The sequence below is a fragment of the Podarcis muralis genome, chromosome 1, assembly GCF_964188315.1.
Source record: "Podarcis muralis chromosome 1, rPodMur119.hap1.1, whole genome shotgun sequence".
NCBI classification, from domain to species: Eukaryota; Metazoa; Chordata; class Lepidosauria; order Squamata; family Lacertidae; genus Podarcis; species Podarcis muralis.
Genome location: NC_135655.1, coordinates 108982175 through 109005098, shown reverse-complemented (window position 1 = coordinate 109005098; position 22924 = coordinate 108982175). Strand labels below are relative to the sequence as shown.

The 22924-nt window shown below is 42.1% G+C and overlaps 1 protein-coding gene across 3 annotated transcripts in view; it reads right to left on the bottom strand.

The window, feature by feature from the left end:
- Positions 1-22924, bottom strand: part of XIRP2 (xin actin binding repeat containing 2) — a 95480-nt gene that overhangs the window by 54012 nt on the left and 18544 nt on the right. For all 3 annotated transcript variants that reach the window (XM_028747680.2, XM_077936938.1, XM_028747690.2), the window contains exon 2: positions 5323-5474. In XM_028747680.2, the coding sequence (XP_028603513.2) occupies positions 5323-5474 (152 nt within the window). The remainder of the gene's footprint in view (positions 1-5322; positions 5475-22924) is intronic.

The window sequence follows — 22924 nt, the reverse complement described above, 5'->3', positions numbered from 1 at the left end:
TGTATCTTTGGTTTCTATGGAAGCCGCCCAGAGTGGCTGGGGAAACCCAGGCAGATGGGCGGGGTACAAATAATAAATTATTATTATTATTATTATTATTATTGATTCAGGTGCATGAAGAGAAGAAGAAGAGTTTGGATTTGATATCCTGCCTTTCACTCCCTTTAAGGAGTCTCAAAGCGGCTAACATTCTCCTTTCCCTTCTTCCCACACAACAAACACTCTGTGAGGTGAGTGGGGCTGAGAGACTTCAGAGAAGTGTGACTAGCCCAAGGTCACCCAGCAGCTGCATGTGGAGGAGCGGAGACGCGAACCCGGTTCCCCAGATTACGAGACTACCGCTCTTAACCACTACACCACACTGGCTCTGAGAGAATTCCCTTGCATTTTTCCTTTCACTGTTTCTTTAGTGGCAGCATTGAGACCCTCCACCTCATCCCTCCCTGATTTGCTCTAGGAAGGGAGAAGTTAGAAAGCCTCTCTGGGTGGATAGGTGGTGGCAGAGCCAGTCAGGCAGCAGGGCTGCCAGCTGTAGCTGCCAGTGTCACGTGTGGCCCCCTCCCCACAAAGCATGGGGTCTAAGAGAGGTGACCTTTCCCCACCACAACAGGGGTGTCCCTAACTGTGAGCATAGCTGCATCTTGTGCATTGACACAAGTTTTCACAAGCAGATCAACTGGAATGGGTATACCCTAAATGGCCACAGCCCTGTATACCAGAAGGAGCATCTCCACCCCCATCCTTCTGCCCGGACACTGAGATCCAGCACTGAGGGCCTTCTGGTGGCCCCCTCAATGTGAGAAGTGAAGCCACAGGGAACCAGGCAGAGGGCCTTCTCGGTAGTGGCACCCACCCTGTGGAACGCCCTCCCATCAGATGGCAAGGAGATGAGTAACTATATAACCTTCAGAAGGCATCTGAAGGCAGCTCTGTATAGGGAAGCTTTTTTATGTGCAATTATTTATTATGTTTTTATGTGTGTTGGAAGCCACCCAGAGAGGCTGAAGCATCCCAGTCAGATGGGTAGGGTATGAATAATAAAATTATTATTATCAGTAGTAGTGGTATTATGCAACATGGAGAATATGGACAAAACAAGGGCATCTGTAACACTCTGGTAATGGTGTATTACCCTATGTAAAGCAGCCAATTTTATAGAACCACGGATATGACTGCAGGCATCAAGCCTTCTGCTGGTTCCATATTTCCTGGGATTAGAGAATCCATCTTCATTACAATTCACTAATTATTTCAATGATCTTTTAACATTCCTGTTGCTTTTCTTACAACAGGAAGCAGCTGTGGCTGCACTGCAGTCATTTCAAGCAACAACTACTACTACAACAATACTAAGCTGCCGCCGCCATGGGAATCTGCAGCTATTCCTACTCCTTTAACTGGTTTATCAAGTGACAAGAGTGTAAACAGATCTCATTTCTCTGTTGACTAAGCCAATTCGAACAGATTTTATGCCTTCAGCAGCAGGAAGAAGAGAAATTGGCCAGCAGTATGATGTACACAGTACAAATTTTTATCTGTCATACCTTATATTTAACCCTACGTAATTTTAAAGATGCTACACAGCAGTTGTAAAGTACCATTAATGCTGGAATGTAGCTAAATAAATTCTAATCAGAGTAAACCCACTGAAACCAAAGACCAAAATCAGTCCCTTCCATTGATTTCAATTAGTCTGCTCTAAATATGAGCAGTACCATACAACTCATTGGGTGGTAAGCAATGCTAGTCCTACTCAGAGTAGACCCACTGAATTTAATATACATTACTAACTTCATTAATTTCAGTGGGTCTGCTCTGAGCAGGACTTGGTTGAATACAACCCATTGGGCCAAATTCAGCTAACTGGTCCCATTACAGGAAGCCCATACAAGGACTTTCCCCCTCTTCCCTCCTCACTGAATTGGCTGTGTGTGTGTGTGTAAGTAAGTAAGTAAGTACGTAAGTTAGTAAGTAGAACTGCTCACATATGGAGGAGAGGAGAAATTGCTCCATTGAGTAAGCAGGAATGCATGTGCTGACATCTGTGGCAGTGTAACATTGAATCCTACCTATTGTACAGGGTGAGTCTTTTAAAAGAGGTCCCGTGGAACAGGTGTACTCTGTATCCATGGGGCCTCTTTTAAAGGACTCACCCTGTATATTAGCTTGGGTTATGCATGCATGTATGCATGTATTGTATTGCATTTATATTCCACTTTTTTCTCCAAGGAGTTCAAGGTGGCATACATGGTTCTTCTCCTCATTTCATCTCCACAACAACCCTGTGAGTTAGGTCAGGCTGAAAGGCAGTGACTGGCCCAAGGTCACCCAGTGAGCTTCATGGCTAAGTGGGGATTGGAGCCATGGTCTCTAACCACCACACCACACTGGCTCTGGGTTATGCTTTTTCCATTTTCTAGGTTTATGTTATCATAGCTTTTGTACTTATTTTGCATTCAGATATAGAATCACAGAATTGTAGAATTAGAAGGGATCACAAGGGCCATTTAGTCCAACCCCCTGCAATGCAGGAATCTTTTGCCCAATGTGGGGCTCACACCACAACCCTGAGATTAAGAGTCTTATGCTTTACCATATAGATACAGACACGGCTTTTTCCCAGTTGGAACTCACCAGAACTTAGTTCCAGCACCTCTCAGATGGGTGCCATTGTCATTATAAGAGAACAAAGGAGGTATTCATGGTGAGTTCTGGCACCTCTTCTTCTAGAAAAATAGCACTGGATAGATATAGATATATACATACACTTACCCATGTACTTCTATACAAAGCAATTATTTTTCATGTTAACTGTCACCCATCCTAAGTCTTAATGTTATAGTGAGAGAAGTGGTGTGTGGGTACATACGATGAGAGTGGCTGCAAATTTCTGGATCCCACAGAAAAGGGGCTGCAATATGCCCCCTCCATCCAAACTGTTACTGGAGGCTGAAGCCTCTAGGGTTAGGGTTGGGAGGCAATTTTCAGCTCCAACTGAAAGACGTCTACAAGCGCAGAGCTTCATTTATCTTCACACGAGTGAATAGCAGACATTCGCTTACATGGGGAGAGTAAAGGGCTTTTTATGTTCCATTCGGCGTTCCAGAAAAAAAAGTTGGACTCCTTTCTGAAGGTTAAAAATCCATCATATACACTGCTATGGATTTACTTCACACACACTTTAAAAAGATATCCTTAATTTGGGATGGCTCCCTTTGCATCATGAAATGAGATTATTCTGATATGATATCCGATTGACTTTTGTTTCCTTGACTTTAGGATTTGCCAAACATCGCAAAAGCAAACAGGAGTCCAGGCTCATTTTATTATGCCTTGGACGTGAATTCTCATATGCAGCTAAGCAAAGATTAATCCGTGAGCAGAAGCTTCCATTGGGAGAGCTGACGTCAGCACTTCTGAGCAGAAAGCAGGCACCCAAGTGGGAGCACAGCGGCGATCCCTCTGACCCACGTTATTATCTTTGCAGTGAGCAATTTATTTTCCTGAGCTCTCCAGGAATTAGTTACACCTTCAGAGCAAACCCCAAGAGTTTAGCTTCTAATCATTTTTGTTATCCCTCAGTAGGGCCCACAATCAGACATTTTCCTTGGACTTCCAGTTGAGGACAGGGTCAGTTCTTACCGCCTTTCAAAGATCTCTACCAGGTCCCTAACTCCAAAAGAGGTGCATCCACTATACAGTGGTACCTCGGGTTACATACACTTCAGGTTACAGACTCCGCTAACCCAGAAATAGTACCTCAGGTTAAGAACTTTGCTTCAGGATGAGAACAGAAATTGTGCTCCGGCAGCACGGCGTCAGCAGGAGGCCCTATTAGCTAAAGTGGTGCTTTAGGTTAAGAACAGTTTCAGGTTAAGAAAGGACCTCCAGAACAAATTAAGTACTTAACCTGAGGTACCACTATACATTATTTGGAAGAACTGTGGAGCTAAGTAATGGGCCTCTTAATCCCAGGATATTTTGTCAGTATTGTCATACCTTGGAAGTCGGGCGCCTTGCTAGTCGAACGTTTTGGCTCCCAAACGTCACAAACGTTACAATTTGACTGTTCCAGTTTGTGAACTATTTTTGGAAGCCGAACATCCGACAGGGCTTCCACGGTTTCCGATTTGCTGCAGGAAGCCGTGCTTTGGTTTCCGAACATTTTGGAAGTCAAATGGACTTCCAGAACAGATTCCATTCGACTTCCAAGGTACGACTGTATAACAAGCACAGTCTGTAATGGCATGTGTGCTAGGGAGGAGCTACAGAGCCAACTCCCCAACACCAACATCGCCGATGTTTACCAGGATAGAAGTGGGTCAGGGCAGGGTGATGGTGAGGTTGGGACCATGCGAGTACATTGGCAGGACAACCACTGATCACCACCAGCCTGTCCCAGCCCAACCCCACCAAGGTAAGCAGCAGCTAATTAGAGAACTCTTTTGGATTTTTGTGTGTGTATGTGGGGAAAGGAAAATGAATTAATTTGAGACATTTGGGTCTGAAGATTGGGGAAATATTGCTGAAGAGAAGGTAGAACAAGTTGGATGTCATCCTAGAGTGAGTTTTTTGAACAATTTCTTTTATGTAACTGACAGGTAGAAAACCAGAAGTCCTTGTCATTTCTCTTTCTTCTTCTTTTTCTTCTTCTTTACTTTCCCTCTTTTATTATTTTTTCTTTCTTTTTGTTTTGTTTTCCTTTGATGTCCTCTGCTCTGGGCCATTATTGGGGTCCAAGAATTACAGACACACGAAGGTGATTGATGGATGGATGAAGGACATTGACTGAGTGAGAGGCAGGGAAGGGAAGACCTACCAGAGTGAGCAAAAGGAAAGCTCCCAGATGAGAGTTTGGAGGAGGGTCCACCACTTTCTGTGTGAGACAAGGGTTAAGATCCACCTTTGAGAGAGGACTCTGTGTTTCCTTCCTTCCTTCCTTCCTTCCTTCCTTCCTTCCTTCCTTCCTGTTTTTATTTAGATTAGTTTCTTTCATCTTACTCTATTACGAAAAAACTTTAATAAAATCTTACACGGTGGGGGGAGTAAGCAGGGGTGATGCCTCCACATGTGCTGCTACTGAAACAAGCTATGACAAATGGTCACGTTGCTCTGCTTACCTGTTTGCCTACTGGTTGTGTGAACCGCCTATCATGAACCAGACAGGGAAAACTGTGCCTTCTTATCACGTGACTCATGAAAGAATGGCAAGATTGAAAATTATCACTTGACAACTATTTGCTTCGAAGGGATGGTATGAAGGCAAAGAACACTGGCACACTATTGAACTAAAGGCTTAGGAGGGAAAGGTGGCTCACTTACATTCGCCGAGGAATTGCTGATCTCTACTTTGGACACGGCTGCTTGATACAAAGCCATCCTCTCCTTCAGTGAGACCACCTCCTGGGGCTCCTTGTTGCTCTGGCTAGTCCCTCCTGGCTGTCCACTGGCTGATTTCTTACCACCTACGGAACCTGAAACAGAACAAAATGAGACAAGAACACAAGGGTATGAAGAAAAGGATTATTTCTGTGTGAAGTAAGGAGGAAGTGGAATGGTTCATATTCATTTATTAAAGGCTGCATTTATATACCCTTTCCATAAACAAAAGTCACACGGGAGCTAGTTTGGATTGGATTGCGGTATAAAAGAGTAACATCCGCAACAAATGATTAAAAGCCCCTAAAACACAATTAATGAGCCATTTTAAAATCATTTTGCTTGTACCAGAGATAGGCAAAACTGCTACTTTCTTTGTTTTTTCCTTAGAGAATTATACAAATGGCCACTGTGCTGCATCTATGCAATATTTCTATAGTGCGTAGATGCAGCTGTTTATTATATTTAGTACAATGAGCTGATTACCTGTTATCAGATTGTTTTACCTGTCACTGGCTTTGTTGTTTGTTTATTTGTGATATGCTTACCGGGCTGTTTTCCTATGATGCAAGCCGGCCTTACAATGGAAATATGGGTTATAAATGTTTTAAATACGTGTTTTTAATGCTGCATGTGGCAGCTATAAATCAACAGGAGGCACCTATTGGTTTTCCTTGCACCGGGAACCTTTCCTTGCATTCTCAAGAGTGTTCAACACCTACTGAATGGGAAAGTGGGATAGCGGTAACACCAGCTCCAGAAACTGATTAAGGTTAGAAGGCTTCTTGCTAGAAAATAGGGAAAATCTAGATAATCAGAGGATGCAGGGAAAAATAAGACCTTCTGAAGGTCTTCCTTCAGAACCCCTCCATCATAGACTCAGGTTGTATATACGTGTGTAAATAAACCATATATCATAAAGACACCGCAGTCTCCACTGTGCCTCATTTCCAAAAAAATACAAACCCTGGGGAGCACCTGGGAATCTTGCTCTGCTCAGCTATAGGGGTGGTGTGCAACAATACAATAATGGACTGGATGAGCCTTGGGGTCCCTTCCAACTCTACAATTCTATAATTCTATGAATGTGATCTCCACAATTCAGTCTTTTACTATTAATTATTTTGCCTGCAGGACTGTGATAAATCCTTCGCAATAATTAATTATTTTGACCTCCCTTGAAGTACTGCAAAATGAAGTCACTGTGCAGGGGCTGACTACTCCCAAGCCCACATGTTGTCCCCTTAGTTCTGCAAAACTTTTTGTGAAAACGCAAAACATAAATTGCTTCCTCTATTAGCCTCACAAGCAGGTCAGTAATTTTCCTTCCAACCGGCAATTAATGAAATTATTCCTGTCAAATATCTGCATTTTCTTGTCATAATATGCTTTTTTATTTGCAGCTTAATGAGCTTAACAACCATTTTATTGAGCTCTTAGCTGGGCTACAATATAACCTTTTCAGCAGAGGGGAACAGGAAACCCAGCGTTGGTAAATTTGACCAAAAAATATACCTATGGATTACACCTATGCTTGTTGATTTCAACCATACATTCACACTTTTCCAAGCGTGCGACTGAAATGAGCAAAATCACAAAAGACTATGGAGCCAAACACCATTTAGGATCAATTTATGCACTTAATGTTCCAGAAAGAACAGCCCCATTTCCATGCGCCTTCCATTCGACTCTGTAAGCACAATCCAGCATGTGTCTTACTCAGAAATAAACCCCACTGAATTCAATGGAACTTGCTCGCGGAGCATCGGATTCCAGCCTATGAGGCTTGCAGGTGAGGTCATCGTGATTTGTTACCAACACTACTTTGCTTTAAAAGTCCTTACATTTTTATTGGTGTTTGTTCCTTCCGCTTCGATCACAGCAGGGGATGTGAGGCTGGGAAATTGTTACTGGCTCTCCATGCACGGCTGATGAGATTCATGAGTTTGCTAGGATTTTCAGCCTCTCGGTCATTTTCAGCCTCACTTTATAACCCTGTCCTTTTGAAAGTTTTATTTCTTAGAACACAACTTTACAACAATAACTCCAGAGACTTCATACAGGATGGCATGAGTTGAGACACCAGTGAGCAAGGAGGAAGGAAGTCTTGGTCTCACTACCACACAAATGCTGAAAATCCACATATGCTTGAGAAGCCAGCCACACAAATGTTAGAGCAGCGTTTCTCAAACTTGGGTCTCTAGCTGCTGTTGGACTACAACTCCCATCACCCCTAGCTAGCAGGACTAGTGGTTAGGGATGATTGGAGTTGTAGTCTAACAGCAGCTGAAGACCCAAGTTTGAGAAACACTGTGTTAGAGTATGCAGAAGGGTCAAGCTTTTTTTAAAGGTTACAATAAGGCATTAAACCAAGATCTGCAAAGCTTGACTTTGGGTACATACAGGTTCCCACAGTAAGAATGACATGAACTCCCTCTCCCACTGGCAGTGACAGCCTATAGGACTAGTATTAGTACTATAGTACTCAAAACATTTCTTGTTTTCTTGTCATTTAGTTATGCCCATTGTAGAATGTAAACTTGGTTTCATATGAGCTGTTCTATTTCCGTCTGGAAAGAGTATCCTGAAAACCTTTCAGGTTGCTCACTCACAGAGAATAGGCTGTTGCATTCAAGAACAAGTAGTGCTATTTTGTTCTTTCTTATTCTCACTTCCACTTGTTATATTCAAATAGCAAGTAATGGTTGGAATTGGGAAAGGATTTCAGAGAAGCAGCTCTTCCAAGGACTACCGGTCCTGAGCGCTATGCATCACCTCCAGCATCAAAGCACAAGAGTAGGAAACAAGATATTATTATTATTATTGCATTAATTTTGTATGCTGCCCTATACCCATAGATCTTGGCACTTCACAACATAAAATTACAATATAAAACATATTATGCCAATAAAGGCCAATAAGGTAAAGGTAAAGGACTCCTGGATGGTTAAGTCCAGTCAAAGGAGACTATGAGGTTGTGGCGCTCATCTTGCTTTCAGGCCAAGGGAGCTGGCGTTTGTCCACAGACAGTTTTCTGGGTCATATGACCAATATGACTAAGCCACTTCTGGCACAACAGAACACCGTGACAGAAACCAGAGCGCATGGAAACACAGTTTACCTTCCTGCCACAGTGGTACCTATTTATCAACTTGCACTGGTGTGCTTTTGAACTGCTAGGTTGGCAGGAGCTGGGACAGAGCAACGGGAGCTCACTTCGTCACGGGGATTCGAACCACTTACCTTCCGATCAGCAAGCCCAAGTGGCTCAGTGGTTTAGACCACAGCGCCACCTGCTTCCAATAACAATATAAAATACACAAAATACATAATAAAAACAGAATCCAGCAGGGCTTTTCTTTATGTTCTTAAGATACAAATAGATTCCCTGCCCCACTCCCACCCCTTCTGCTCAAAAGTGTCATAAGACAAAATCTTGTAAGTTTACGTGAAATGTGTGTCCATATATCATGAGCAGCGAATTCCTTTTCGAACCCTTGGGCTGTGTGTGGCACGTCCTCTATGATGCCTTTGTTACTATTACCAGAATGCTAACTTAGTTTAGTAGTTAGAATTTGCAAGATTTTTCACTGGTTCTTAAAATAGCTTACTGATATTTCTGGGTTGAGTCTTTTTATTTTTTTTATGAACAAGGGACAGAACAAAGCAATAGAGGCTAAAGCCAGACAATAGTTTCTTTCTTAGAGAGTTGAAGGTGATACAGTTAGCATTGCTCCCTGTGGTTTCCTATAAACTTGTTTCTTTTTATCCTGCTACCAGCTGTGGTGTGCCTGGATGGCAGAAGCTGCAGACAAACCTGCAGCTGGAGAGAAAGACACCTCTGTGCTGTTGCTGTTTTAAACGCCCCTATCTAGAAATATTGGTTTAAAGAGCAGCAGATTAATGCTTGTGATGACTCAATGGGAAAGTTGCATGAGGCTGTTAACATGAAGTTTTGATTATACACCACATCTTTGATATGGCTGCTATCATAAGAGGAATATAATTAGCCCTATGTCTGAATTGAAACCCAGTGGACTCAGTTACACTTTTTCTTATAATGCAAGAAGATTCCTGATGGATCAGGCCAAAAGCCCCTTGAATCCAACACTCAAAATAGCTAAACATATGTCAGTAGGAAGTCCACAAGAGACTCATGAGTGTAACAGCAGAATGGCGTGTCATTACCTGCTCTGGGATCCCACAGCTAATTCTCCCCTGGTCTCCTCACTGGCCCAAATAGGACTAATTTAGCCAGCTAGCCATAGTGATCATCTAATGTTTATTGGATGGATTTCCCCCCTAAATTGATTTTTGAATTCTGAATTTATTGTAATTCACATTTTATATTGTATTTTATGCTGTTTTTGGTTGCATCAATTAAGTGTTTTAAATTTGTTGTTAGCCGCCCTGAGCCCGGTTTTCTGAACCAGGAAGGGCGGGGTATAAATAAAAATTTATTATTATTATTATTATTAAAGAGTGGGGCTATGGGTGGCTCACCCATCTTGGGTTCAGGCCCTGCCCACTGCTAACATGCCAGCAGACACCCCCCCCCCCACACACACTGAAATGCAGCAATATTGACAGAATAAATGTTCCTCAACCCTGCTTTTATGTAGTGGAGATTACATGATGGACTACAGCAGTGCAAAGTAGTCCCTACAGTGTACCCTAAAATATATTTGTCATTCTGCTGTGTGGTAGAACCCAGAAAGGAAGGAGAGCAAGGACTTCATTTGCTGAAGGCTTAGAGAGCAGAGCTGCAAGGTCAAATTCCCCTTTACTTAGAAAATCAGATTTTCGAAGTACTGTATCCCAAAGTCCTTCATTCTGCTACGGTTGAAACACAGTTGGTGCAGAGCAGTAAACCTTCCTTGTGATAAAGGGCTATCATTTCTCCAGTGAAAATAGGGGTGTCCTGTTTTTTTAAAATTATTATTATTATTATTATTATTATTATTATTATTATTATTATTATTATTATTATTTTATTCATACCCTGGCCCATCTGACTGACGTGCCCCAGCCATTCTGGGCAGCCTCCAACATATAATAAAACATTAAACATTTAAAAACTTCCCTATACAGGGCTGCCTTCAGATGTCTTCTAAAGGTTGTATAGTTACTTATCTTCTTGGCTTGGGAGGGGGGGAGGTTGCATAACTCTATACCCTCCAACATTTCTCCAATGAAAATAGGAATGTCCTAAGGAAAAGCAGGACATTCTCAGATCAAATGAGAAACTGGTACGGCTTCTGTAAATCCAGGATTGTCCCTGGAAAATAGGGGCACGTGGAGGTCTGTGCTTAGAAACCAGAGCAGCAAGGTCAATTTCCCCTCGGTTGGTTAATACTATGAAATAGCTGTTTCTCATGCTGTGGGTACACACTACTGTGCTCTTAAAGCACATTCAGAACACATCCCCCCCCAAAAAAAATAATAATTCTAGGAAATGTAGTTTGTTAAAGGATGCTGGGAATTGTAGCTCTGTGAGGGGTAAACTTACAGTGTCGAGAATTCTTTGAAGGAAAGAATATGCTCCGAATGTGCATTAAAGGCATTGTGTGTTAGCCACATCGGAGTGCAGTAGTACTCAGAAACACGCCAGCAGGTGGAGTCTTCCCCTCTAGTTACTGGAGGAATATGCTGTTCTGATGGCCCGTAAAACATTACACATGTAGCAATTTCCTTTTGGCAAAGTCATGCTGATTGTTAATAAACAGCAGTCATCTGCATAGCTCTTCCCCTTTCTTCTGCATTAGGTCTAAGGAGAAGAGAATGTACTAAAAAGATAATAAGTGTAAGCCCACCAAAAACACTTCCTTTGAAAATTACTGGACAAGCATTTGCTCCAGTTGACTGGAGATATTAAACAAAAATAACGTCCATTTTTAATCCTTGCTCCTGTCTTCCAGGCTGCTAGCTGTGGCTATCCACAGCGGTGGTCAAATTATAGCTCCACCGCCCATCCCCAGTCTGTCCCCCTTACCCTTTTCTGAAGGCCTTCTCAGCTATTGTTTTTAGAAGGTAACAGGTGAAAGGAGCACGATGGGGGGGGGCATTTAAGCAGTGTGGGAATGTGATTTTCATTAAGAGCCCCTCTACATTATCTGCTCTAACTTGAGCACTGGGTCATAGTTTTGTTTTTAAACTGCATATTCATGCAAAGTAGAGATTGTCGTTAAATGCTGGTTATGTGTGTGAGAGAGAGAGAGAGACAGCAAATGGGAGAGAGAGAGGAATGCAAAACAGGTAGAGCAGAACTCTGCCCAAACTCTTGCTTCCTTTGACTTACTCTGTGAAACTAATATATGCTGCTTGATCCAGGAGTACAGAGAAATGCATACGCAGCCATCTCTAGCACCTCAGAAATGTCTCCATTCACAAACAAGTACCCAGCAGTCTCTTCTGTTGGCATTTTCCCTATTCCCTTGCCAGGCTAAGAGAATCATTTATAATTGAAAGGATGCCTTAAAAGCATCACCATGAATATCTTCGCTCTTGGTGTACGCAGGGATGAAGAAAATAAGTTGTGAACATCCTCTGGCTTATTAATAACCTCTCTGTAGAGAATCAACCACCCATCTCCCTCAAGTTTACCTCATAAAAATTGCACCATTCCTGTGTGGGCAAGCTTTACGCTGCTTGGAAACTTTGATTTGGCAGCACACAAACTTCTGCGAACAGGATGTTTTCCTCTAGAAAATGGGAAGTGTTCAGCCTGCAATTCTGTATTGATTGAAATGCTGCCTTGCTATCAATTCCCACATGGACATACTGTGCTAACCTTTGAGCATCTTGGTGGGGCGAAGGGTTAGTACAGGCAATAATGTACAGCTCTCAGGCCGAACACACTGTGTCCTGAATTCAGCCTCTTGTTACAATCTTGGGATTCCTCCACTTTCATTGATGTGTGGGCAGACAGAGGCATCCAACAAAATAGTTCCATATGTGCAAAGATTTCCACCTGCACAACAGAACTCCCCCTCCTCTTCCCACGTGCCCCCCCAAACCCAGTCCAGATGGTTGAGGGAACCACAGAACAGACAGGAGAAGCACAGAAAGAGGTGAGGGAGAAGTTTCATTGCACAACCAAGTATCCTTGAGCTAATGGAACAACTTTGTTTGATAGCACCCAGAGTGTTTGAAAGGTTCAGCAATTAGCAAATATGGAATTGCTGCAATATTCAGAGGCAAATATTGCTGGTTTTTATATTTTTGAAAGGGAAACAGCCATGATGTCCTAGTAACCTTTGGTGAACCTGAAAGCTCTTTTGCATACATCATGATCTAATTTAATTAGTGCTGGGAGAAAGCCCATTGAGCAAAATATACCTTTCTTCTTACTACACATGTATAGGATTGCACTGATAGTTTGCATAAGACTTCATGTGCGCCATCTTAAGACTGCAAGAATGGACAGTAGTCTGGGCCTTTTCCTTCATACCCAGTTTTCTCATTCTCTCCTCCACCGCTTTTTAAAAAGTTTTATTATATATTTGTTTAATGTCCATCTGGATGAAGAATTGTGGGCTCAAAAGCTTGTTCACTACACTCTGTCCTTGTCGTAGGTCCTAAGGAAAGTATTATACCACTGTTGTTGTTTTTTTATTCCCCCCTCCCCACTCCATAGACACACAATGGACTAACACAGCTATCTGTATTTTTTTTTTTTTTTTTTGCATTGATTATGATTACCACCATATCTTCTCATGATTTTCTGGGACTATATTATGACATTAAATATATGAGACCCTCCAAGTGAGAGTCCCAGATTTACAGAAGCTGTCCTGGTTTCTGATTTGATCCTGGAACATGCCACATTTCCTTAGGACGTCCATATTTTCATCAGATAAATGTTGGCAGGTATGGTTACCTGAGCCAAGGTGATAAGTAACTATATAATCCTTAGAAGACAACTGCGGTCCAGTATAGGGAAGATTTTTTTAAAATAAAAATTAAAATATTAGGTTTATGTATATGTTGGAAGCTGCCCAGAGTGGCTAGGGGAAACCTTTTAGATGGGTGGGGTATAAATAAAATTATTATAGAATAGGATGTCCCTATTTTTATCAGAGAAAGGTTGAAAAGTATGAAGTAACAGGAGGATTTTGAAAATTTCAACAAATTTATAAAGTGCTTATAAGTGATTAGACCATGATTATTTCTCTTGCCAACAACACACAGTCCTTCTTGTTTCATCTGCAGGTGTTGTCCGAATTCTTTCTCCCAAGCAAATGGATCTTTCACTTCCTTCATGGTCAGTCAGCATTCCAACCACTTTCTGGAAATGGCCAGGAAATAGGAGTGGAGTCACTGAAGTACAGTGCCCCCAGTCCCCACATTCCTGGGGTGCTCTGGAAAGATACCAAGGATCAAAAGCTACTGAAAGATTGAGGGGAAACAAGTAGGGTCACACTCTCCCCATCTTTCTCCTGATAAATGTCACCAACAAGGGTGACAAAGGCAGTTTCAGTGTTATGACCAGGTCTGAGGCCTGACTGGAAGGGACCCAAGTAATTAGCTTCCTCCAAGCATGTCTGAAGCTGGTCCACTACCACCTTCTCAAGCATTTTACCCCCAAAGGGGATATTTGACAATTGGCATTAGTTGTTTAAGACTTCTGGATCCAGGGAGACCTTAAAGAAGGGGGCACACAACAATCTCCTTCTCCAGGAAAGCATTCATCACACCGTGGACCCACCCTGTCAACCTCCTACAGCTAGTTCTAAGAAGCCAAGATGGGCAAAGGTGGTTGTCTAAACCTCTTCAAACAGCTTGTCCACACCCTCAGACTGCAATAATCATGACACTTTAAAACCACACACACACAAAAAAATAAGTGTAGTATTTTGGAGAGGTTAGAAGAAAAGAAAACTGCTAATCAGCTGAGCACCTTAGCCCATGTGAAATTTGCTGGAACAAGCCTAGATTATTCCATTAGTTTAGGAATGGGGTGAGTGGGAAGGTTCTTATAACAATCTACCAGGAGGTTAATTTAATTCCTATGTTGTAGATGTTCACAACGGTCTGTCGCTTTTGTTCTAAATTTCAAAATGCATTTAATCTGATGCGTCTGACATCATGTAATTTAATTTTAAAGAACTCCTCCTGAGATATATACCAGCATCTGGTCATTTCCCAGTAACTCAACAGGCATTTACTGTTAAGGGCATTGTAGTTGCTAAAAGAACTATTTCAGAACACTTGGAATCTGCTTCCTCTCCAATCAATATGCAGTATGCACAATTAGCAATTTCATTTACGAATGGAATAAAGGCATACAAAGGGAGAAGGAAACTCGAGACTGTTTTGGACGTGGGCCTTCCCGCCCAAATTATGCTGCCCAAATCAATGGGCTATTGGATTTCAAAAAAAAAAAAAAAAAAAAAAAAAAAAGAGGCTTGGATGCTTATTTTAGCTATGCTTTAATACATTTCTTTTCACATACTGAAATTACCTAGAAATAATAAAAATAAAAGAACCTGGCCTCATTTTACATGCCATTGCAGAACACATATAAGTGAAATAATGGGGGAAACCCTTTGGAAGAATACATCAGCGTGCAACATAAAAAACAACCACCCCACGAGCTCCAACTAATAAAGGCATTTGAAGGGTGCTATGATTCATCTTTAATATGTAAATTGTGATTATGTTTTTTCCGGCATTTGTTTTCTATGCCTCATAATTGCACACACATATTAAATAATGTTGCCATACCGTTCTCAGCTTAATGAGGGGTATTTATTATTATAAATGGAACCAATGAAAATTGGATGTGTTGGATGCAAAGCAAGGATTAGAATGGATTTTGCCTCCCATCAAGTCAGTCTCTCAGCCTTATAATAACTACATCTGAATTACTCAGCTATAACTTCCAGAAAGATATGATGTCATAATCAATATAGACCGATCCATAACGAGGGCTTTGCTAGTGCAACAGGGGTACTCTCCTGTCTTAATAATTTCCTGCCTTAAGTGCTCTCATAGCAGCTTCCTTTTCTTTCCCCCCCTTCATAAATTAAGCCTAGAGAAGTAACAGAATCTGACAGAAGAACTGCTGGGAAAGGGTTTATAGAGGTGGGTGCACTCAAATTGCACATAAAGTGGGACATACTGAAATATTCAACCTCATGGGTAACCCAACCTATAAGGTATGCGAGAGCCTAGAAGTGTACAGTTTAATTCAAAGGGAAGGAGAGGGGGAGCGAGAGAGCGAGACAGAGGAGTAAAAAGCAGAGAGCGTGTGTCTTATTTCTTGCCATTGAAATGTCACTGCTCCCTTTCTGACAGCCGGGCGGTTCTCAAAATCTGCCTGACTCACTCTGAAATTATTTCCCAGTGCCACAACATTTTTTTAAGCATCAAAATCACCTTTCTTTTTTAAGTTGATGAATGCAAACCTGACATTCTGCACAAATGTCCCTGCAAGGACACCTGAGACTACTTGCCAGGCTATCATGTTTATCAGCTGAGACCAAACCATTTGCGGGAGGTGGGGGCACATTTGTGAGAAGCTTGTCAATTCTTGGGGCAGAGCTGACAACTGACATCTTAGAGGGAACCCGATTTTTGTTTTCTGACAGAGGAACAGCTTTTGTCCTTTTAAGAATCCCAAGGAAGTTGGAAGGTGCAAAGTGCAGTTTCTGATGTCACATCGTGATGGCGGGTGGTGGAGATGGGAAGGCCCTTGCTCTTGCTAAATGCTTACCCAGGCATAGGCAAACTTCGGTCCTCCAGATGTTTTGGAACTACAATTCCCACCATCCCTAGTTAACAGGACCAGTGGTCAGGGATGATGGGAGTTGTAGTCCCAAAACATCTGGAGGACTGAGTTTGCCTATGCCTGCGCTTACCTGTTTCAGATAACTTAAAAGAGACAGAAACTACGTTAGACTGTGGCCACATCTTTGAGGTTCATGAGAGCTTCACTGCCAACATCCATCCCATGAGAACCAACCAAACGCCCTCATTATATCTGCAGATGAGACCCATTTGCAATGGTCTTTGCATGGCAATGCAACAGTTGCTTCAAATGGCAGAGCTTTATGGCTGCTTTTCCATTCTGAACAGGCTGCCCTTGACAAGCATGTTCAAGGAAAGATAAGGATTAGGAAGGAGTTGATTGGTTTTTGCCCTCACAAAAATTACCTTTCCTGTTCAGGGAAATCTATATTCTCCCTCTTCATGATGGCAGATAAACCTGAGAGCAGCTAAGGTTACCTCTTGTCCCTGCCCTCCTTTATTCTTCCCAGTTTCCCTTTTCTTTTAATTATATAGCCTTTGCCCTAGTCAACGAGCAGTTTTAAATGTGCAATCTTTCTAAGTGTGATAAATGCACAAGCGAACAAATGCATGCGGATTATTCTGTCTGGAAGAGGTACAGCTGACCTGCACTTAAAACAACTTTGGGAGCCAACTTCAAGAGCAGAGTTCTTGTGTTCCATATATACTGCTGCAACTAAATTCTCCATTACCTAAACAGGTTTTATTTAAGGGAGGGGGCTCATGGATGATATACGCTGCAACAATGAACTGCGGTTACCTAAACCAGGCATATGCAAACTCGGCACTTCCAGATGTTTTGAGACTACAATTCCCATCATCCCTGACCACTGGTCCTGTTAGCTAGGGATAATGGGAGTTGTAGTCCCAAAACATCTGGAGGTCCAAGTTTGCCTATGCCTGACCTAAACTAATGAGAGTAATCACATGCACATTTGTGTTGCATACCTCCCAACATTCCTCAGATGAAAATAGGGACATTTCTCACTCCCCACAACTGACCCTCCTCAGCCCCCCATTTTTGGCCCATCCACTGCCACAGAGCGTTTCCACAACCGCAACACAAATCGAACACAGCACACACACCCTCCACTGTCCAGGGAAAAACCCCTTAATCCTGATTTTATTTTACTTCATTCTTTGGTAGATTTACTGAACGAAAAGCAATAAATAAGTTTCAGAAAGGGGCAGGATTAGATGTGGGGGCACAAAGCACTTTTTAAAGAAATCAAGACTCCTTGCGCTTCGCTCCACTCCCCCCACCCAAGGTGGCCTCTGCCTGCCCCTCAGAGCCAGTGTGTCACATTGGGTTGGGCTTTGATGGTAGCAGCCTCTCCTTCTCTTCGCCTGTTCTCTGCTACAAGCTGCCCAATGGTGGAGGCCAACAGTGGCAGCCATGGAAAGGCCATGGGATGTTCCCTCACAGCTGTTATTGCCACTGCTGGCCCTGCTCGAGAAAAGCAGTGGCTCGTCCTTCTCCCCGAGTTCGGTGGCAGCAGTACTGGCAGGGAAATTAGGGACATTCCAGGATCAAATCAGGAGCCAGAATGGCTTTTGGTAATTCCAGGACCGTACCTGGAAAATAGGGACACTTGGAGGGTATGTTGCTGTGTTTTGATAGCAGTTTGTGTCATATAAGGTGTGCTCTGCTTCACCTCTTTAAAGCCAGAGCAAAAAACATGTGCTGGGAATATCACTTAAGTAATTATCTTTGCAGCACTTATAAGGCATGAAAGAATGGGAATTAAACTCCCCTGGCAGATTAAAAATAGAAGGCTGCTTTGAACCTCTGAACCTCCTATAACACAATCAAACTTACTGCCAAAAATCCTCTAAAAGGTGCCACATGAGCAAGTGAAGATTAAAACTACAAAACTGTTTGTATGGAAAGCAAAACACGTACCTATTGGGCTTTGCGCCAATTCCGTTCCCTGCCAGAAGTTGAATGTTTCCATTATTGCAGCACAGTGAAAGGCAATATTTATTTGTGTCTGAAAACTTTACCCCACCCCACTAAACAAAAAGATTTCTTTTTGACGGTGGCCAAATCGCAACACATTTGCTCATGTGGCTGTGAGATTAGAAAACTCAGCCTTGGACACAGTGGCCTTAGTCTGCCATCTGTCCATGGAAGTTGGTGGGAAATAACGCTGAGCAAATGAATCTTGGCAGGGAGTGCATATTCTCTCACCAAGTTTTCACCTTCACCTCCATAATTTAATTATGTACATAATGCATAGTGATAAGGGAAGAAATGAGCTCACGGTTAAAGGTGAACCTCCCTAATTTGCACCTTCCAAAAAATTAAATATACAAAAATACAAAAACCAAAACACTACCATCCTTTGAAACTCATGAATTTTGCATGGCACTTCTCCAGTCAAGTAATGTTACACAAATGCACATGCTGGGCCAAAGTGTGCATAAAAATGCATATGTTAGCAACCATAGCATAACAAAAATGCATTATACTAAGGAAATTGCTTTGCAAAAATGTGTATAACAGGGAAAAATGCATACAAGCACAGGTACATTCACTCCAAAATCCTGGCTGGATCTAGACACACCAAAAAAGCATTGTAAACCTCAAAGTGGGAAATCATGTTGGTGGAAGACGGACCTCCATAGCGTCATCTGGTGTCACAGTGTTGCTACGCATATAAAACGCTTTTTCTTTGCTAATGCAGCTGAGTTTCACAATTAATTTTCACAAGGACTTAAAGAAAAAGAGGAAACTGATCAGAAACATCAGTTTTTAAAGAGTGGAAAAACGGGGAACTGAAAGAAGCAGAAATTGACAGATTTGCCCATCCCTGATACAGTGGTACCTCGCAAGACGAATGCCTCGCAAGACGGAAAACTCGCAAGATGAAAGGGTTTTTTGTTTTTTGAGCTGCTTCGCAAGACGATTTTCCCTATGGGCTTGCTTCGCAAGATGGAAACGTCTTGCAAGTTTGTTTCCTTTTTCTTAACACCGTTAATACAGTTGCGACTTGACTTCGAGGAGCAACTCATAGCACCTGGTGTGGTAGCCTTTTTTGAGATTTTTGAAGACTTTGGTGATTTTTGAAGCTTTTCCAAAACTTTTCCGACACCGTGCTTCGCAAGACGAAAAAAATCGCAAGACGACAAAACTCGCGGAACGAATTAATTTTGTCTTGCGAGGCACCACTGTAATACAAAGCATATGTTTATGCATTTATACATACAATCATAGAGCTGGAAGAGACCCTGAGGATCATCTAGTCCAGGCACAGGCAAACTCGGCCCTCCAGATGTTTAGGGACTACAACTCCCATCATCCCTAGCTAACAGGACCAGTGGTCAGGGATGGTGGGAATTGTAGACTCAAAACATCTGGAGGGCCGAGTTTGCCTATTCCTGATCTAGCCCAACCCCCTGCAATGCAGGAATATGCAGCTCTCCCATCAAACCTGCATATATACATACATATACACATGCAACCAGGGAGGAACAAGAGGCAAGGGAAGTCAACAGAAAAGCCTGCTTCATGTCCTAATCACACAAGGATTGGAAGGGGCAGAGTAGGCAGGGCTTTTTTCCAGCCGGAACTCAGTTCTGGCACCTCTAAGGTGGGCGCCATTGCTATTCAATGAGGATGGTGCTCATGGTGAGTTCCGGCACCTCTTTTTGTAGAAAATAGCACTGAGAGTAGGCCTTCTGTGGGATCTGGAAGCCTGATTGTGCATGCTTCCAGGTCAACTAGAAATCTATGCATGCTGGTCTCCTCAGCTTAGAAAGCCATGCTCAATATGTGGGCATTGGGAGACAGGGAGCTGCACAATGCTGAGGACTGGCTGGTGCCATAGTCCAGTGCTTCCCTTTCCAGTGCCAGATGCTCCTTCCCATAATAAACACATGACAGGAACTAGAGAGAGTGTTATGTACTGAGTTGAATAGGATCCAAAATGCAGCAGTCTGATTGGTCCTAGAACAATAGGATTCAGAATGCAGCAGTCTGAACAATAGGATTCAGAATGCAATAGAACAATAGGATTCAGAATGCAGCAGTCTGATTGGTCCGCATGAACCACCCAATCTGCTCCAGGTGGAAGTGAATCCGCAACCTGATTGGCCTACAAGAGAATCCCGGAATTAGCCAATCACATGGGGCCCATTGTGTAAATAATGTATATAAAGCAGAGAGTTTGGGAAAACTTCCATTCCTCGCTAGTATGAGCTGAATAAAGAGCATGAAATCCACACGCGACTCTGAGTATATTTCAGAGAGGAGAGACAATGTAGAGGGAGTAACGTAAAAAGCATTCTGCATGTGAGCAAACTTAAGGAATGGTGTAGGATAGGTGACCTTTGTGTAAGTTATTGTGTGTTTGGTGGGAGGACTGTTTCCATCAGTTTATTCATGTGAGAGGGACCTGTGTGTACCTATAGCCCCTTATCCAGGACCAGGCCTTAGTCTTTCTGATTTTGTTCTCTCTTGTACACTCCCAGGTTTGCTTGTGTATCCTCAAAAAAGTGTCATGGGGCAAAAGTATCATGTATCAGGCAAACAAAAATACAAATTTCCCTGATGATTAAATTCAGGCGCCTTCTTCATCATCAGTTAAGCTTCTCTTCCAGCACAACCTTTCTATTTAAAACTAGGATCCCCGTGAGGTCCCACACATTTAAATATGCAACCAACAATTTTAGAGCACAACTCACAGGCAGACAGAATGTGAGGAAGGCTTCTCAGTATGGTGGCATTTGATGCGCAACTAGCGCAGCAATCTCCCAAAATAAACCGTTTTAGGATCAGTTTTATGACAGGTCAGATTATCGGCTCAAACCAAACGTTTGTCTTTTTAAAAATCCTTTTAAGTAAAATTGACGCAGCTCAATTTGGGACAGACAAGGCAATTACAACTTTCTTGGACAAATCCAGTAAGCCGAGGGAGATATTTCAAAGACGCTCTGTGGAAAATGATACGCATCCAAGGTGGGGGAGGGGTGGATGTGAGAGAAGGACTCAAGGACTCATATAACATGGATGCTGAACAGCTTATAGCACATACCCAGGGTGAAAAAATAAATCACTTCTTTTATTTTCAGCTTTCATTATTCATAAGGTCATATTCCTTTCCCCGTTAACACAACTATTTTTAAAACTTGTGGAAAACAAAACAAAGAATGGATATGGGGCGATCTGTTCCATCTGCCTGGATGAGCAGGGAACTAAATGAATACCATAGGGCACCTGGTGTTTCCATACCGTATTCTACGCTAACATTTCTAATTTCCCCCAATTATATATCAGGTTGGCATGACCCCAGATGACCCTAAAGCCACAGTATCTTGTAAACTTTAGCAACTTTAGCTCTTTGGACAGAGGATAGCCTGTCACACTCTGGTAGCAACTAGCCTACCTAGACATGTCTTTTAAAATTTATTTTGTACATTTTTAAAACCACTGGTTTCATTTATATTTTTTTGTTTTTATTGAAATCTTTCATGGCTATTTTATAGCATTTTACGCAAACTACTTAGAGACTTTTTAATGAAATGACATGTTGCTAAATCAATCACTCAGTCTACAAGTGGGCCAAAGGTTTGCAAAAACAAACTCTTCCAATGTGTGTGAGCATGACTGTATGCGTGTGCAAAAGATTTTGAACCTCTGAATTTGGAGGCAATTTCAAGGTTGGGGAGTAAATTTTTCAGATAGCTGGGTGTATGTTGACTACGGCTGTGAGCAAAGGCAGCTCCCCCAACAAGACAGCTGTGAAGATGAAGATGATGAATATCTAAACCACTTCTGAACTTCACTCAGTTACAGTTATGGTTACAGCTATGGTTGTTGCTTTCCTCCTTTGATTGATTTGTGCACCTTGTTGACTTTTTGCAGTTGTATTTTTGAAAATTAATAAACATATGGTAAAACTAATGCACACACCTGGAATAATGTCACTGTAAGTGGCATCCAAAGTACATTTTTCAGCCATTGTTTTTTTTAATGAGGAAAAGGAGATAGCCGCCATCTTTGCTTTTATCACATGTATCTAAAGTATTCAAGGTATTACCGAAAGTGCATAAAAGCCCTTAAAACACCCTAGGAGCCAGTTGCCTGAAGGATCACCTTGTCTCTTATACACTGGCCAGATTGCTGGGATCACCTGGAGAAGTCCTCTGTCTCACACTTATTTTATGCTCTCTTGTTTTCCATGCAAGCCAAGGCTCTCAGCAAACTGGCACCAGCAATTTGGAACACTCTTCCTATTAAATTCCAGCAGGCGCTGCTAATTCTGATATTTCATCACCTACTGAAAACATTTTTGTTTCTCCAAGCATTTTTAGGGAATTAATTTGATTCAGTGCTAGTCATTTGTTCTGTGTTTTATAGCTTTATGGTGTTTTAATGATTTTATCGTACGCTGCCTTTTTTTTTTTAATGCTTTGCTGGCCTTTAAATATCCCCCACACCACCACCCCAACTGAAGACCTGTCTTCCCAATTCACCACCACCAAATGGCATAGTAAAATTGGGAATGACTACTTTGTTGCGGCCTTAAACTAACATCCCTGTTAGAGTGCTGCAAAGTGTTGTATGCAAGGCTGCCTTTGAAGAATACCTGGAAACTTCAATTAGGTCAAAATACAGCCAGTTTTTGGGATAATAATGCAATATGTGTAAGGTTGGTGCGGTTTCTCTACTTAGGTTTTGAAAACCTTTGTTTGTGACATTTACTTATGTCTTGAATATGGTTTTTATGTTTTTTGTGGTATTTACTTTTTT